The sequence below is a fragment of the Candoia aspera genome, chromosome 17, assembly GCF_035149785.1.
Source record: "Candoia aspera isolate rCanAsp1 chromosome 17, rCanAsp1.hap2, whole genome shotgun sequence".
Lineage (NCBI taxonomy): Eukaryota > Metazoa > Chordata > Lepidosauria > Squamata > Boidae > Candoia > Candoia aspera.
The window spans coordinates 11,741,887-11,759,905 of NC_086169.1; the positions used below are offsets into that span (position 1 = coordinate 11,741,887).

Below are 18,019 nucleotides of genomic sequence, written 5' to 3' on the forward strand. Positions count from 1 at the left end.
CCTCACAGAGAAGGCTCAGGTGCCCAACACCCAGCCATGTACTTGGGTTGCTCTCGTAGCCCATACATCCTGCTTTGACCTCAGGGCCCCAAGCAGGGATCCCGGGTTTCTGGTGTGCAAAACAGCACAGGAGCCAGAGGGGCTGGTTTTGATCCACGCAGTGTCATGACATTTCACCCTTTCGCTGCCCCTACCACACCTTTGTTCTGCTGAGTGTGAGCACCCGTCTCTCACCACCATCAGTCCCAGATGGAGTTTATTCTGTCATTATTTTAAAACATTTATGCAGTCGTTTCTCACACTGATATAAAAATAATTTACAATGCTTAAAAAATAAAAATAAGAAACCAGATTCAGTCAGTGGCACCAACACATAATGTGGGTGCCAAGTAAATAAAATTTTTAAAATGTCCCAAATCTCACAAGCAAATTAGTAGTGTGTGTGCATTTCTGTGTGCATTTCTGAGATTATGCTGTGATTAGCACCACAGCAGACAATAACTTAAGCAGAAACAGGTAAGAGTGTAATCAATAGTTAATCTCAGTTGACCAAAATGCTCCTTTCCTGGTACTATCACAGAATCTCTCCCTGCCTTTCTCTTGGCAATAAAGGCTCATCAGAGGTAAAACAGCACACAGAGCTGGCAGAGATGGGCTTCTTCTGTGCTTTAGCTCACCTCAAGTGGGCCGGCTGTTGGCAGGCCCTCCCTGCATCCCTGGTGGCCCTTTTGGCTCCAGAAGGGCCCATCGGAGCAAGATCTGCAGCCTGTGGCCATTGTCCTTTGACCCATCTCTGGTGCCTAAATCACAAACATCTCACACACACACCCCTAGTCCATGGAGCATCCAGCCACAAGTCAGCCTCAGATCTCACTTCTGGATGTGAATTTTTAATTTCAAAAATAGCATTTACTCTATACTGAAAGACATTTGCAAGAGAATTTTGATTCCTGGTTTTGGTTTGAGGCAGGATCTGCAGTGGGATCTTTAGAAGATGAGAAAGAAAAGCTTAATGACCTCACGTGCCGATTCAGCTCAGGGTGACGGGAATTTGTGTTTGGCGTCTGCAGGAACCCAGCTGTTGTTTTTCCGTGTGGTGTGAACTAGGCCATGGCATTAAGCTGCCTTGTGGCAGATTGGTTTGGGCACTGCGTGCCATCTGATGCCAGCAATTGTCACAACTTAATTTGGATTAGGGAATTAAATATGCGGTATCTCCAAGGAAAAAGCCTGTGCTTGTACCAGCTGTATCAAACACGGGAAATGTTCTGGAAAAAAGCAAACGGCCAGCTTGACAGGAGGCTGCCCACGTTCCTTTGTCTGGCATCTGGCGACACGAATCAATAAAAACAGGAAAGGGCCATAAAATGTTGGGTGTTCAAGTCATAAATTCATTGCATGAAAGTGACAGTGGGTTGTAAAATGAAGATGCTGCACAGATATTCCAGGGAAGGGAAGCTTGAGGACTGATAAAGGTGTCCGAGCGGTTTTACAATTTAGAAGCAAAACTGGTGTTATCTGGTAATAAATTTTGGTCAGGCTTGAGTCATATGTTACTCAGGATACAACTAGATCTGTCAGTTCTCTGAGAAGGGAAACTCCATTTGCTTCTGAGCCATTTATTGTGTATCTTTACAAGTCACTGGTGTGACTGTGTGAATGGTGTGTCATGTTAGATTAACTTTCTCATCTTTTCTTCTTCCCCTAGCTTGTTTTAACATGTGACCAATCTTTGTTTTGGTAAAAAGAGTGGGATTTTTTTTTTTTGCCTCATGGGTTTTAAGAGCCCAAGAGGCTAGTCTCAGTGTGACAGTTTGCTTCAAGAGTTCATAGTGTGTCTCTATTTAAGCTAATGGCCTAACTAAAGCAAACACATTTCAGAGGATTTCTTAATAGAGAGCAACTGCTTGGAAGATCTCTCCAACGGAACGGATATTCCGCCTTTCTCCCAGGGGCTCAAGCTGGTGTACCTAGTGCCCTGTCCTCTTTTGCCCCCCCCCCCACCACAGTCCCAGGCTTCATGTGGAACCCAGGAAGAAAAAAAGGGGAGACCCCCCCCAAAGCTGGCTTGTGGAGACCCCCAAAAGATGTCTCCTCCTGTCACCTCTTCTACATTCCCAGGGACCCCTTTCTTCCTCCTCCCGGATGCTCCCCAGACTTGCCTTTGGCCTTGCCTTCTCCAACCTATAGTTCCCTGTTGCAGGTGGGCCTGATAGGGGGCTTCTGTTGTGCCGCTTTAGGGAATTCTGGGGTCTTTCAGCAGGCGATGCGCCCTGACGTCGCACCGCAGGCCTCCCCTGCAGCATGCAGAGGAGCTTTCTTCTCTGGTCTGGAGTGGTTGGTGACCCCGTGTCTCCAGCCAGGGTGGGGAGAGGGCAGTTGTAATGCTCTGTGGGAATGACCTTGAGCGAGGGGGAAGAGCCGCAGCCAGGGCAGCGGTCGGTCGGGTAAGTGGCAGCTGAGCCCACAGAAGGAATGGGGGCCTGGGAAGCGTCTTGGAAGGGACCCGCCCTAGTTTCTCAGACTGTAAAGGCAACGGAGGAGAGTTGTCCTTTCAGACTTGCAAGATTCTGTTAGTGTAGCCTTGCAGCGAAGTAAAGCTAGTACTTCCAGGTGGGCTTCTTGTCTGGACTACCTTGCAAGGCTGACAGCGGTCCTGCTTTCTGCCCAGCTCCCTGCTGCTGAGGGCCAGTGTTCTCCAGAGGCGCATCATCAATGCGGGGGAAGAGGAGGCTGGGGCCAACAAGCAGAAGTCCTTTGTCAGACTGGGCACCTCACCCCAACCTCCTCCTCTCCTCTCCTCTCCTCTCCTCTCCGGCACTCGGTCGGCAGCCGCGGTTTTCACTCGCAAGCCTCTTGGGTTGTGATGAGTGCCGGAGACCTTGAGGACCGGCCTCGGATTCCTTGCCCAGCGACAGTGCACGCGGTTCTCCTGCTGTGGTCTCCATGGTGGCCTCCCTTCGGAGAGGAAGCTCCCTGGAAGCCGAAGCCAGGCGTGTCTCTTCCAGGAACCAGAGGGCAAACACCCCGCAATCTTTTGGACGATGGGGCTTGCCTTGGGGCGAGGTCGGCTCTGCCACGGCTCGAGAGGGAGCTGTGTTGCCCCCGCCCAGCCGCAGCCGTGGAGGGGCTCCTCCAGAGGTGGGTGGGGCCGGGCTCTGAGCACACCCACTAGCCTCCCCCCATTCGTCTTTCAGAGCTGAAAGGCAGCCCCAGCATCATCCACCCTCCTCCTGGGCACGTCATGAGGTCGGGGCTGCATAGTGTTGGCCCCCGCTTGTGTGCGATCCCCCTGCTTTGAAGGGTTTGTGTGGGAAGGATGGCTTCAGCTGCCCCCCGGCTCTGCAGCCCGATGGAAGGGAATCCTAAGACGTAGGCTCAGGAATATCTTGGCTTGCATTTATTTCAGAATCACGTCCTCAAGGGCCAAAACCAGTTAGGCAAGTCAGAGGGGTTGTGCCCAGGTGCCTGCCCCAACTGCGTTCCCCAAGGGAGGTCAGTGTTTTCAGCCTTCTCCTGCTGGGCACAGCGTTGGGGGCACAAGGACACCCCTGGGCTAGAATTGGCATGCCCACATTCCAGAGAGTGATGCTCCGTGCCGGCCGCTGGTGCTCCTCTTCCACTGGAGCTTCTGGCTGTGCTGGTTGGAGCAGATTTTGGTGGGGAGTCTGTGGCTCAGCTTGTGCTCCTGGACAGCCACATTTCTCAAGGGAAGAACCAAGTTTCCTCTGACTTGGTTTATTGTGGATTTATTTGCCAAGCTCTGGGCATGAAGTTAAACAGAGAATTCAAGACCTCGTGGTGCCAAGGGACAGAGCTACCATCTCCTATTGCTTCTGTCTCCATCTCATCTGCCCACCTTTCACCCCCCCCCCCAAGCATTCCCTCTGGCACGCTTTCATCTGGATGGTATACAAAGGAGACAGAATACTTGACCGTTTATCTGTTCATAGGTGAAGTACTTCTGGCTTGCACCATCTGTCATCCCCAGAGAATAGAACTGTAACTCCTCTGATTGTGAAATATTTGAATTGGCACAGGTCACTTTTTATGAAGTGACCATTTCAGTGAAGTTTCCAGGAAAGTGGCTAAGTTCTGCGCTTATAGCTACTGCTGTCAAAAGCTGCTGGATTTAATTTGTATTCACCTCCTATAAATCTATGCAACTTATCATCGTGTTCAGTTACTGCCCTCCCCTCCCCTCCCCTTTCTCAGTGTTTTTATTTTGTACTGTATCACTACTCTGGACACTTCGTTTCCACGTGTCATTTTACAACGCTGGCCTTTGGCTGTAAAAAGCATCTCTCAGACACGGACCCAGTTCGGGGGGTTTACTCCTGTGCAAACTTCCTTAAGGGTTACCCTCTTGAGCAGGGTTCCTCAGCCTTGGCAACTCTAAGCTGTGCAGACTTCAACTCCCAGAATTCCCCAGCCAGCAAAGCTTGAAGTCTGCACAGCTTAGAGTTGCCAAGGCTGAGGAACCCTGCTCTTGAGCACCAGAAGTCTCTGGCCAGGCCTGCAGGGAGGCTTTGTGCCCCCCCCCCGCAGCCGCTGATCCCTGTCCCCCACCCCCACATGCACACCTGTTCTCTTGGTCCAGATTGCCTTTGAAGTGGTGGCACAAGATGCTCTCAGTCCGGAGGGGCCAGAAGGGCTCTCGGCCTTCCTTTGTATTCTCAAAGGCAGCCTAGAAGCATAGCCCCTTTCGAAAGGTGAGACAGGGGAATCCGGACTTGCGAACCAGCCTTACTCTCCAAGAGCTGAGCTGGAAATCTTCCACCGCTCTAGGCAAACATTGAGAAGCTCCAGGTCACTGGCAGAGCCAGAACCCCACCAGGCAGTAAAAATTTGCACTCAAGGTAGAATTTTACCTTTTAGGAAAAATGCAAATTCCTTTTCAGAAGCTACTTTCAGTTAATGGGATTGCAATTGTAGACCTTGCATTTTCTGCATTCATTGCGAACTAGAGTTGGGGTTTGGGTTATTTCTTTTTTTCCCTCATTCCTTCCTTTTAAAGTTGTAAGTCTACAAAGATCAGGGTGAATTTCAGAAGATGGAAAGAGGAGGAGCCTCCATTCCACAGCAGCAGCAACACTTATGCAAAAAGAGAGACACATATGGATCTTTATAGAGGTCATTAAATGCCAGGATTCCAGGTATAGAATTTGCCTTTAACACGATGTGGAATTTTGAATTCCCCTCTCCGCCCCACCCCCTACCCCACCAGCCTTCACGCTTAAACACAATCTTGCCCAAAGGGTTCATTTCTGAATTAACTCTCCTGTCTTTGAAACCTTGATGACTTAAGAGTTATTGAATAGTGTGTGCTCGCTCTCTCTTGGCAACTGTTTTTTTCTGTAAAAGCCGTCTCCTTCCCTCTTCAAAACATTGATTCTTGAATTGGTCACTATTTGCACCTCAATTAGTCAACTGCAAAATGCAGAGGAAAAAGCTGTTCCCAAGCCTCTCCTCCTAATTCCTCTCTCTCTCACTCCAGCACCCTCCCCCAGCACGGAGGGGATCTCGCTTGCTCGCCTGGGGCTCTGCTCTGTGCAAGGTGGCCTCTCTGGCAGGGCTGGGCTCCCCACCAGAGGCTCAGCTGCCCATTCGACCAAGGCCAGCACCTGGGATGGTGGACCAGGGCCTCTGCTGCCTATCCTGTCTGCTCCCCTCCTCGGGCTGCCAGGTGGGGGTGCGGTCCCAGATGCTTTAGGGGTAGCATGTAGGTCCTCCCCACTTGCGGGCACCCAGCTATGGCTATACCACGCTTTCTTCCAACTTGTCCACATTGAGGAAGGGCCCAGGCCTCTTGCCAGTGCTGTCCTCGATGGGCGCACACTGCGCCAGCCTCCCATGGACGGACTGGCTGCGCTTGGCCCACACGAAGCTCAGGCGCTTGGCGTAGCTGTAGCAGGAGCTGGAGCAGACGTCCCCCATGTCCAAGGAGCTGCTGCGCCTGGCTTTGGCCACAGCCAGGGGCTTCCGGGCAGGTCCTCCCTTCCGGTGCTCGGGACCCTCGGGTGCCCCTGCCTTGGCCCAGCCCTGCTGGCGCTCCCTGGGGGGCGTCCGCTGGGGGAGCGAGCCATTCAGGTGCCCACCGTTGGTCTGCGAGTGCGTGTTGCTGACCCTGGGCAGGCTCCCGTGGATGCTGCTGCAGACCTTGTATTTCACCATCACGACTCCTGTGAAGACCAGCAAGGAGGCCACGATGATGCCTCCCACCGTCACCGTCAGGGCCCCCCCCAGGAAGTGGACGTGCAGCGAATGGCAGTCTGGGTAGGCTTCCTGGGTGGTAAACTGGGCACAGCCCAGCAGGTGGGTAGCTGCCAGAGATGTGGCCAAATCATCAAAGATGGCTAAGACGCACAGGTCGTAGTCCATGCTCGGCACTAGATACTTAAGGGTGAACTGCTGGCTGCTGGTGGGGATGATCCTGCAAGCGAGAAAGATGGAACAGTCAGCATCTGAGGCCACCCACCCCACTCCTTCCTCCAGCCTCTTAACTGAGGTGGTAGGCCCTTCTCTCGAGGAAGACTGGATGCGGGGGGGGGCACAGGCCTTCCTTCCTGGCCATGGGCCTTTCCACCCCACCTGCCTTCTGATATGCAGAGCTGCTTATCTGCACACTGGTGACCCATTACTCTTTCCGCTATACTTCGTTGCAGTCACTGCGTGTCCAGGGAAATCCAGGCTAACTTTGCAACACAACTACCAGTGCTCAAAGGAAAAGGTAACACTAGCTATGATGTTATGCCTCAAAACCAGGAGCTGTTCTTGATTCAGGTACTCTGCAGATCTTTCAGTTCTCCTTGAGAAGCCACTAAAGTTTCATTGGGTTCTTGAACACACACCATCACTCCCTAGATAAGCATATCAGCTTTGCCCAAAGGCCCTGAAGGAGTGGGAGCCCCCCCTGCTCCCCCCCGCTGAGCAGTTCGTTTGGTTCCCTGGGCTTGGTGGGTCCCCGTGATTCCCGGACAGGCGGATAATGAGGGGGCTGGAAGAGCAGCCCAAGCCAAGTCGCGGGGCAACGCAGGGGAGCGTGGGCGGGTGGGCACCTGGCCTCGCCCCAGAGAGGTGGGAGAGATGCAGTCTGCATCCCAGGAGCAGAGCCTGGCTGTGCCTCTTATGGCTGCAGGCCAGCCCGGGCTTCCTCTAGGGAGGACAGGTGATTTATTTAGATCTGGGGGTTGTGGCAGAACCACTCTGTGTGTTGCCAAAGGTAGCATGAAGTGGATTATTGTGATCCACATTTTCCATGGTTTTGATTTTTAAGGTAAGAAATTCCTACAAAATGGAGTCATTAGAAAAGAGATTCACTTGTGGAAAATCCTTTCTCTTCTGGGTGTTGCTTTCTGTATTGTGCATAAGGATTCTGCTCTTAGAACAATTAATTCTGCGATCTGTCTCTGTGGTTTGATCCAAGGTTATTTAAACGCGTCTCTTCCCCCCACCTCCTGCTGGGTTGATGGGCAGAAAGCTTTGCAGAAGCCCCTCGGCTGCGAAACTTCTGAATCGTCCCCGTGCTTGGACTTCAGCCTTTGGTGCCCCCTCCCCCGCCCCGCTTAAGGAACTAGGCCTGGCTCCACCGCCAGGAGGTTGGTCTTACTCGTGGTGGTCGTGCCCCTTCTCTGGCGACTCTGTTTCAGGGAACAGCCACAGAGCTTTGTGCAGAATTGGCTTTTTGGTGTGCTGCCCTCTATTTGCATGACACGCTGTGTCACAGACTGGTTGACTAATCACATATCTCTCCATGCATACCCAGCCTATCTGACCGGTGCATGGTTCACATCTTGTGGGAACTGAGAAAAGGGGCAAATTGAGAAAAGCAGGTCTGTGGCTGTTTGCAGTCAAGCGCTCTGGCTGAGTAAGCTAACGAGATGTGATGGGGTGGGGAGGTTCTGAACAGTGTAGAGCGGCTGGGCACCTTAATTGCTGGGGCTTCTCCAGGAAGGAGAGGCTGAACTTAAGAGCTGTTTGCCTGTCCATCCACAGGCCAAGGGAAGGCAGTCTTGGGACCAGGCCCTGCCTGGGAAGCCTGATACCCCACTTACCTGTAAACAAGGGCATCGTCTGCAGTGCAGTTGTACTGGATCTGATACATCCAGGCCGGGTAGGCTGACTTATCCGCCACCCAGCGCACCAGTGCTGATGTAGCAGTCACGTCCAGGACCTCCACTCTCTTCTCGGAAGCCTCCTGGGTGGCATTGGCAGAGCTCTTGGCGGAGGTGGTGATGTCAGAGGAGCCGGGATCCTGCTGCAGCACAGTAACGGTGCCGTTCCCTCGATGAGGCAAGGGGATGATTTTGAGGTCCACTGTGGCTGTTGACTCCCCGGCAGCATTGATGGCAATGCAGGTGTAGGCCCCGTCGTCACGGATGGTGGTCACCAAGATGTCGAGGGTGCCGTTGCGGAACGACACGGTCCTGGAGGAGTTGGCAACGATTTTGTCCTCGGGCGAGACCCAGTGGATGACTGGCTCCGGGTCCCCGATGGCCCTGCACCGCAGGGTGGCTTTCTGGCCCTCCAAGATCCAGAGCTTGTGGGTGTGCCGGGTGATGAGAGGGGGCTCGCAAGTGAAGTCCTCCTCGGGCACAGACCAGAAATGCCGGCCAGCCACTTGTTGGGGCGAAGCGCAGGTCTCCATGTCATCCTCTCGCACCAAGCGCCGCAGCCACAGCAACTCGCAGTTGCAGTGCAGAGGATTCCCTCCGAAGCTGAGCACGATGGTCGCGGTGAAGGGGGTTGGGCTGACGGCCCCGATCTGGGAGCGGGCAAACAGCGGGTCAGGGGGCAGCGTGGAAAGGCGATTGGAGGTCATGTCCAGCCTTGAGAGTTTGTAAAGTTCATCAAAGGTTCCTTCCATAATGAAGTCGATCAAGTTATGATCTAGGTTCAGCGTGTGAAGGCAGAGCATCCCCCGGATCCCTTCCCAGGGGACGCTGTGCAGGTTGTTGTAGGACAGATCCAGGTCTTCCAGAGTCAACAAGAAATCATCAAAAGCAGCCCCAGAGATGTTGACCAGCTGGTTGTTGTTCAGGATGAGGTGCTGGAGGTTCAGCATCCCACGCAGAGCCTCCTCCCTGATCTCTGTCAGCCGGTTGCTGTCCAGGTGGAGCGAGCGGAGGCTCTCCAGGTCCCCAAAGGCGAAGGGGCGGAGGGTGTCAATGGTGTTCCGTGAGAGGGTAAGGTCCACGAGGCCCGTCATGTTCAGGAAGTCTGATGGGTCCACCACCCGGATGAAATTGTCCGCCAGGCGCAGCTCCACCGTCCGCCGGTCGATGTTGGGTGGGATGAAGAGGAGCCCCTTGTTGGCGCAGAGGGTGCTGAGCGAGTCCGAGAGATTTTGGCAGACACAGTGAAAGGGGCAGGCCTCCACCTGGGCTGCGGTGCTCCCCACCATCAGAAGCTGGATCAGGAGCAGCCTGTCCATGATAGTCGCCTTTGCAGGCCCTGGAAAACGGGCAGAGAGAGGAGACAGATGGGTGAGCACAAGGGGGGCCGAGCCTGGCTCTCGCCCTGTACCCTTCGCTCTTTTGAACCTAATTGCTAGGTAGTGCTCACCCTTTCCATCTTTCTTGGTGCTTTGTACTCATGTCCTTGAATTCCACACACTCACAGTCTTCCGGCCCAATCTGCTGCTCAGGGCCAGTGCTGCCAGACCCTCTCTGAAAGTGGCCTGTTCCTCTGACTCACAGCTGGTCTGGTCCGGAAGTCGTTCCTGATACCTGGTCTGAACTTCCTTCCTAGCCATTTTGATCTAGTGGTTCTGGTCCAGCAGCAGACAATGTCTATTTCCTCTTCTGTGGGACAGACTTTAAGATATTTGAAGGTTGCTATGTTTCCTCTCAGTAATCTGTTCTGTAGGCTAAACATGCCCGGATCCTTTAATTGAACCTCCTAAGGCTTAGCAGCCCTGCTCTGAACTCGTTTGTTACTGTCCTTTTTGAACTGTGATGCCCAGAACTGGACACAGGATTCCCACCAGGGTCTGACCAGGGCAGAGGAGAGGGGAACAATTTGTTCCTGTGATCTGGACCCACTGAATGCAGTGCGAGATTGCATTTGCCTTTTCGGCAGATGCGTCACACAGTTGGCTCAGATCTGTTCCCCACATTCTACTGCCAAGCCAGGTTTCCCCATCTTATACTTATGCCTTTCTTTTTTGCTACACATGTGCAGAACTTTATATTTCTTCCTGTTAAATTCCGTCCTATTTATTTCAGCCCACTGCTCAAGCCTGCCTAGATCTTTTTGAATCTTCAATCATCTAAAATATAGCCACCTTTTCCAGCTGTCATCTGTGACAACCTCATGTTGGCCCTTGCTAACTGAAGTACTCATATACTATATAATAATAATAATAATAATATTATTTATTAAATTTAGCCACCACCCATCTCCCCCCAAAGGGGGGACTCTGGGTGGTTTACAACAAGATATAATCTATATAATTATAGATGATTTATCAGACATACATTTTTCATCTTAACACAGCCTTTGCCATTTCTCCTTCTCCTTCACAGTCTACCCCAAATTATGAATTTTAGTACCCTTTTGCTTATCCAACCAACATCTCTGTGTCTAATATGTTTAATTAAGAGATAGATGAATAACCAAGAAAATCTGAATGAGGAGAGAAACGTGGAACACCCAAAAGATGGGAAAAACCAGATGCGCCTTCTTAAAGCCTTATACTGCATTTTTAGATCCCTTGACAAACTTGTTTTGATCTGCTCCACTTACCTGGATTTCTGTTTCTTGCTGGAATGTTAGGAAGGAGCAAATGTGTGATCAGGATCAACTTTCTCTAGCCTGGTTGTCTTGACCTCCCTGCTTCCATTTGGAAAGTCCTCCAGGAACCTGCTTGGCAGCTTCCTGAGTTCATAGACATCAACGGCGGGAAAGAAAAATCAGCCTCTCACATTGCTCACTCAGTTCTTCTAAAAATTGCTGCAGTCTTCTTAATGTGGCAGAAGGGCAAAATCACTGACTGTGCGGAGAATAACCCTATGACTGCCTTTAATTAATTAAATTAAAATGAAATTAGATTAAACCAAAGTTGGTGTTTGTCTTAGCAACACCCAGTTTGTTGAGTGAACATAATTCTAATTAACATAAAATTAAATTGAATCTGTTTTAGTTTTTATTCAAGCCAAACTCAGTTTGTTGCATACAGCCATAGCACACTGCTCAAAGTTAAGTATTGGCCCAGAAGAGGGTTGTAGACTATGTAATGTTCCAGAAATCCATCCCAAGTGACTAGGACTTAGCCTCTGTTCATTGTAGTGTGTGTGAAATCATAGGCTGGTTCACACAGTTTGTAAAGCCATCATGGAGCCTAGTTAGTTGTGTTGCTGAATTTGGGCAGCATAATCTGATGGTCTGGGTGCTGCAGACTGTCCACTGTGCTGAACATGTGGTCTGTGTGTTGCCCACCCCAATTTATGGTTAGCCTCTTGTGCGATCCAGACCACTGGCTTGTTCAACAAACCATAGTTAAAACAAACCATGGCTTAGTGCAGTGTGGTGGCTGAACATGTAAAGGCGTGCTGCTTTGGATACCCCCCACCTCATCCCTGAGTTTTACTAGCAACTATTTGGGATGAGGGAGGAGGCCTTAAACGTTACGACTTGCTTTCCGCCCACCAAGAGCGCCCAGGGTGATCAGGGCCTAGAGTTCGTTCTTCTTTGGGCAGACAGTCCAGGCCAGGAGAAAAGCGCCTGCTCCTTTTGTTGCAGCCTTTGTGAGACACTGTGTTGTCATTTGGGAAGGCTCAGTTACTCCCAAGGCCCTGGATGCTCACTCTGGGAACGTGAGATGGTTGGGGTTGGGGTTAGGGACAGCTGAGGGGCTGGAAGACCAGAGCAAGACACCGGTGTGGTCTTCCGCTTCCCTGGACGTGTCCAGCCAGCCTTTTGCTGGGGACGTCCTGAGGAGGGGACTGGACTTGGGTTGCAGTTGGCGGCCTAAACAGTGAGATGGGACCCCACGGGTCTCCGGTTAGATAGAGCTATTATGCAAATACAGAGCAGACATCGCCCAGTCTGAAGGCCAGGAGCACAGTGGCCAAATTTCTTGCCTTTTCGAGTTGAGAGGAAACGGCCTCTTGTCTTGTTAAGCCCTGGAGCGGACACCCACGGGCAGAGGGCTTGACTTCTGTCCTGTAGTGGGCAGATCTTCTGTGCTTATTTGGCCTCTCTCTCTCGCCTGCCATGAAGCAGCTTAGCTGGCTGCATCGCCTCTGCGAGCTTCTGCTGTAACAGAGTTTCTGAGTAACGGGCTGAAGCGTCTGGAGAGCCAGGCCTGGCAGCATGCAGGGGTTGCCTTTTGGTTCTCATAAGCCATTGGCCTTGCTGGCTGGCCAGGAGTCCTCAGGGCGTACTCAAATCACACCGGAAGGGTTTGGATCAGCTCAGCAAAGGCTGGGACCCAGGAGCCTCGACCGGCCCTGCAGCGTTTCCTTTGAAGGGAAGGGAGGGCAAGGGCCTGGCCCGCTTCTCCTGAGGAGGAGAGAGGTGCAAATATGTCCATGGCTCTTCTTTCTGCCCTGAATGTAGATTATAAGCTGCTCATAGGGAAGCTTCAGTTTTTTCATTTGTTGCTTGGCAAAGTGCTGCATACAACAGTGTCTTTTAAGAAATAGCCATTCTTTTATTTATAAAAGGCTTGTTTTCAAAATCCTTATTTCAAGCTTTTGAAGACGAGTACGGTGCAGTTTGCATTCTTTTTACAGAACAGGCTTCTTGTCTGAGACAAGAAATTGATGTGGTAGACATGGCCTCATTTCATTCAAAAAGATAATAAAATCTACAATTCTGCATCCCCAAAAGCAAAACAAAAAATAACTAAAAAAATCAACAGCAGTGAAGCCCTTCTGCTCAATAGGATGATGTTTTAAACAGAAGAACATTAAAACGGAGGAAATCACCCTTGCAGCTCTTCTCCCTGCACATATTACCTGCACATATTAAAACACTTAGGTTGTGGAGGGAGGAAGGAAGGAAGGAAGAAAGGAATTTGATGCCTGGACCCTGGCTTTTATTGTATGACCAGAATTGGGGCCAGAGGAAAGAAGAATCTGGCAGGAATGGATGAGTAAAGCCCTGAGATTTCTGAAAGAGTGAGGTAGGCAAGGTTGGTGACAATGTCCAGTTATTTTTGAGGGGTTAGTATAAAAAGAGACAGCAAAGATTGTGTCTCTGCCCTCAAGGGACCAGCCAGCATGGGTAACCTTATTGGGGAAGGTGGTGAGGCAACAATTACGGAGAGCCTGAGTCCCTGTCAGTCAGGTTTCAGGGCTGGACATGGGGGTGAAATGGCACTGGCCACTCTTGGTCAGCTGGATCTCTCGGTGGCCCTCAGCATGATCAGCTGTGGTGGCCTCAGCTGCCTGCAGGGGCGGCGTCTGAGGCATTCTGCTAAGGTCCACTTCTTGCTAAGTGAGTAGTCTCAGCTGGGAGGGAAGAGGCTGAGCCCTCCGTTATTGCAGTTCGGGCTCAGGGTTAAGTCCCCCTACTTAACACCCGAATAAAGCCACTGGAGAGGTCATCTGTCAGCGTGTATCTCTGCCCAGGCTCCCCAGAACAGTCTTGACACTATACCTGGATGGGGAGATGCAGAGCAAGGTGGAGTGGCCTTCCAGGCTCAGGGCCTCTTTAGATTGGCATGGGACTGCCCTCCCCTAGAAGGAGATGGTCCTCAACCTGGGGCTTCCCGTAGCTCCTGTTAGAGCAGCAAAAAAGCCATGGTCTGCTGCAACCCTTCTTGGAAGGGGTTGCACACGTAATTGCCATCCACGCCTTTGTCACCTCACACTTGGATTATTTCACTTGTTCTGTGTGGGGCTGATCTTGAGACCTGTCTCTGGGCTTGGACATGAGCCTTGGAACTGCACCCAGTACAGAGTGTAGCTGCCCTCCTGTGCATGGTTGAAAGCCATTAAGGCGATGCTGCACCCTTGTGGCAGGAGTTGCAGTAATGGCCAGCATTTCTGGCGCAGTTCAAGTGCTGGCTGTTTCTGGGTGCCTTTAAGGCTGTCTGCCCTGTGCCCTGTTCAGACAGCCGACGGGATGCTGCCAGCCCATGTGCTCAGAAGAGGGGGTCACAGAAAATGCCTTCTCCTTGGTGGCCCCCCACCTTCTGGAGTGTTTGCCCCTCCCTGCTCACATATAGGAGGGCAGCCCCAGTGTGACTCATCTACAGAAGCTTCAGGGAATTAGTGCTTTGTTACATCAGGGTTATGAGCGTGCTGTCCAGTGGGTTTTTATCAGCAGGTTTTTTTAAAATACTGATAACTCATCTGCTAGTTTGATCATTGATAGCTGTTACACTGCTCTGTTTTACCCTGCTAGTTGTCAGCTGCTGTAACCAAAAGGGGAGTCCGCTTCACACTGAAAGAGGAGCTGTGGAAGGGCAGATGCAGTGCAGAGTCCGGAACTTGGTGTTTTTGTTGATGTGGCCTGTGCTGGTTGGGGTGGAACCAGTCACCTGGTGCAGAGCTGCCGTGAAGGTGATACATTCTGCATTAAGACCTTTAGGAAAAGAGCTGAAAGTAAAACTGACAATACTCTCAGGCAGGTTTTGGAGCAGTCGGATTTGGATTACTGTGCATAGTTCTGGCCACCTTTGAGCAGGTAAAGATGCTCAAAAGTATTCCCCCCCTCCACAGAAAGGAGGAGGGGGAGGAAGAGTTCCCCTCCAGCAATTGAGCCAATTTAACTTAAAAATGGGCAAGGCAAGGAGGGTTGTGATAGGAGTGAATCATGTGGGAAAAGCATTCCCCCCACCCCCGACAGTGGAATTAATTACCAAAGATGTAGGGATGGCTTTTAATCTGCTGCTGTTCTAGTGGCCTAGATTATCTCCGGCCACAGTGGCAGCGCTCCTTCTCCAAGCTGCTGTGGGCTGCTGTGGAAGGACTTGGCATCTCCCAAGAGCCCTTGGTGTGTGGGCACTGGGGACCTCTCCAGCCGGGGCCATCGGGGGGGCAGAATTAACCTGTACATTAATTGGAGCAGCTCCTCTCTGTCCTTCGGTTTGTCTCCCTCATGCCAGAGCTCCTCTGCCTATCGGCTCGAAAGCATCCAGGCTTTCCCACTGGGGTCCATCCCTCGCTGGATAAAAGCTCCTATGGTTTTGTTCCTCTCCTTCAACCATCCACTGCTTTGGCTGTCTGTTGGCTCAGCAGTTTCTCTTGCCCAGCTTTGGCATCTGGCCTGCATCAGGGTTGTGCTGATGGTCCCAGACCGTAAGGTGCTGGTGGCCACAGGGCCTGCGCTCCTGCCTCCCCTGAGTGCAGATGCCTAGCTGTGCTGTGCTGTGTATGTGGTAGGCACCCTATGGAAAGTGGAGGGGATGCGCTGGGGGGGGGGGCTTAATCCGCTGTGTGTACAGTTGTCCAGCACATTTCTGATTTAGCCTCTGGGGCCTTGAATTTCTGACCTCTCTCTCTCCAGGCACGCACATGGGCCTAAAGGAAGAGTAGACAGATTCATGGAGGCAGCTGTTAGTAGGGCTAGATAACACCTTCCCCCCCTCCCCCAAATACTGGTTGCTGTTGGGGATGGCACAGCTATCACCTGGAAGGGCCCAGTGACTCCAGGAGGCCATTTCTGGCCTCCTTCTGTACTTGGGGGAGAGGCTGAAGGCCCCTATCTCAGAGCAATTCTGGGCTGTAACAGTAGCAAGAAACTTTTGACAGGAATGGGACTCTGGGAGATCCTGGAAAAATGTTGGAAGGCATTCACTCCAGGCAGCAGGCAGCAGGCAGCAGCCCACATCTCAGGCCCTCCATTCCAGAGAGGACGGTGCTGGGATTGAGGGCCGCGGATGGCAACAGGCCACCCTGGTTCTTGGTTCAGTTCCTTCACCTCCCCAGATACAAGCCACCCCTTCCCTTTCCTTCCCTTCCCCCCGTGCGCTCCCATCTCAGGACCAGGATGAACCACGCCCTCACTGCGAGTATACAATGGCTGGGCGGGCGGTGAGGATGGGGGAATGGCTGGGAGACGGGAAGGGTTGTATACAACTGGATCCGGCCTTGAAGGACTGGATCCAGGATGGAGACAGAGGTCAGAGGAGCAAGTAGCAGTATGTGGGGTGGGGGGGAGTTGTTTCTGTATAGCACAACTTTCCCAACGGTCCTTTGGCAGGTAGGGGAGAAAAAGAGATGGCACAAGGAGTGGAAGAGTCAAGGGCAGACTGCCCGAGGTTAAGAAAAAAACCCAGCTCTGTTTCCAGAACCTTTCCTAGCTGAAAGCGGCTTGTCTGCCCTTCCAAGTTCAATAGTCCTCCCTGCTAATGGCCCATAAAATATGCTGCAGTGTCGGTCATTCTGCACCCCCACCCCCACCCTGAAAGCATCTAGGCCCCACATGCATGCTGTACATCTCTTGCCCAGCTGGGACGCATTCATGGATTACCTTCTTAGTCTCTTGGGCCCCAGAGATGAGCTGTGGCAGTCCAGCAGCTCCCACCGCAGAGTCACTTGTCTCTGTGCCTGGTTCTCAGTGTCTCCTGACCAGATTGTGGCCCCTGGGCTCCTGCTGCGTCTCTGGGTGCCATGGAGGGGCACCTGGTGCTCTCCAGCGCAGCTCTCTCGGAAGCAGAAGTTTGGTGTGGCCGAGGGTGGCATCCAGCGTGCAGGCAGAGGAGCATCCTTTGTCCCCTCCCCCAGTCAAAGAAAACAGAAATGCTGCAGCGCTCAGGCAGGCATAGTGAAGGCAGCCAGGCCAGCCTCGTTCAAGCCCCCAGGCCAGGGGGAAGCCCTCTCCGAGCATCCTGGCTCAGCGGGTCCCTTGCTCCTTGACCCATCAGGTTCCTGGGCTGCCTAAACTTCCTCAGGCTTCAGTCCCTGGCCCTCCTCAGGTCTTCGGCTTCCTGATGCTCCCAAGGGCGACTGGGCTTCTAAAAATGCCCAGCTTTCTTGGGCCCCTGGGTTCCCGGTGTCCCCATCCTGGACCTTTCAGCCCTCAGGACTCCTGGATGCCACGCGTTCCAAACTGGAGCTTGTTGGGGAGGGCGTCTAGTCTGTTTTGCAGCCCTGAGTTCTACATCTCCAGAACAGGCCCATTCCAGGTGCCACACAGCCTCGTTTCTTTACTAGATTCCTCCGCTCCTGGAGAATCCAGGCTCCTGTAGTTTCCAGAATCTAGTTCCTTGCCGTAATTCCACCATGTCATCTCTTCTAGATGCTCAGCTTTTTTTGGTTCTGGGTCATCCTCCAACTCAGGAGCTTCAGATTCTGATCTTCCATTTCTCGGGATTCCTTGAATCAAAACAGTAGCAGGTCGTTTTTCTTGGGCTTCAGCCCCTCTGTGCCTTTGGGGCTGAACATTTCCAGAGCATTGACACCTGGATTCCTGGCATTCCTCGCCCACCCCCCTTAATACACCTGGGACGTAACTCACTTCTCCTGCCAAGGTGTGAGGTTTTGAGGGAACCGGCAGTGACAGCCTTCCTGGGATGGTGTCTTTCTGCTGCAGACTCTTCGGTAGTCTCCCTTCTTCCCAGATGCCGCTGAGCTCCTCCAGATCCTCTTTGTCTCTGCCAGCCTTTCTGCTGCTTTGGTGCGCAGGAGGGGTGGTGCCACAATCCGTGCTCTCCCCACTCCAGCTAGATTGGGCCTCCCCTCCCCTCCCCCTGGCTGCTGCCCCAGCTACCACCTTTCCTGCTGGGGCTGGCTGTGTTGCCCACACTGCCTGGGTGGGCAAATGGACAGAGGCTCCGTGGCTGCTGCTCTTCCAGCGGGCGCCACCGCCACTGCCACCTTCTCCTTCCCAAGCTCTGATTGGGGCAAGGTAGACGGAGGAGCCGAAAAGGACCTCCTTCTGTCTGTCCTCCCTCCCTTCGCTCCCTCCTCCCCAGCGTTGCTGGGGAAGAGAGACTAATGCAGCAGCTGCTCAAGAGGAAAATCCTCCCCTCTTCCAGAAATCTGGGGCACCAGCCAAGGCCCTTTGTGTCCTGAAAGGAAATCTGTATTATTAAATTGAACATTACGTCCCACCCTTCCCATTT

General features: G+C 52.4%; 2 protein-coding genes across 4 annotated transcripts in view; one reads left to right on the forward strand and one right to left on the reverse strand.

The window, feature by feature from the left end:
- Positions 1-18,019, forward strand: part of PC (pyruvate carboxylase) — a 174,285-nt gene that overhangs the window by 115,310 nt on the left and 40,956 nt on the right. The window lies entirely within an intron of this gene.
- LRFN4 (leucine rich repeat and fibronectin type III domain containing 4) lies at positions 5,683-9,449 on the reverse strand. The gene is made up of 2 exons (XM_063317002.1): positions 8,055-9,449; positions 5,683-6,433 (listed from the first exon to the last, which is right to left on the reverse strand). The coding sequence occupies exons 1-2, from the start codon at positions 9,431-9,433 to the stop codon at positions 5,758-5,760; spliced, it is 2,055 nt and encodes a 684-aa protein (XP_063173072.1). The 5' UTR covers positions 9,434-9,449; the 3' UTR covers positions 5,683-5,757.

Excerpts from the sequence above, each read along its gene's own strand:
- LRFN4 (XM_063317002.1), bottom strand. The coding sequence starts at position 9,433 with ATGGACAGGCTGCTCCTGATCCAGCTTCTGATGGTGGGGAGCACCGCA. Across the intron at positions 6,434-8,054 it reads GACGATGCCCTTGTTTACAG|GATCATCCCCACCAGCAGCC; the intron begins GTAAGTGGGGTA and ends TCTCGCTTGCAG.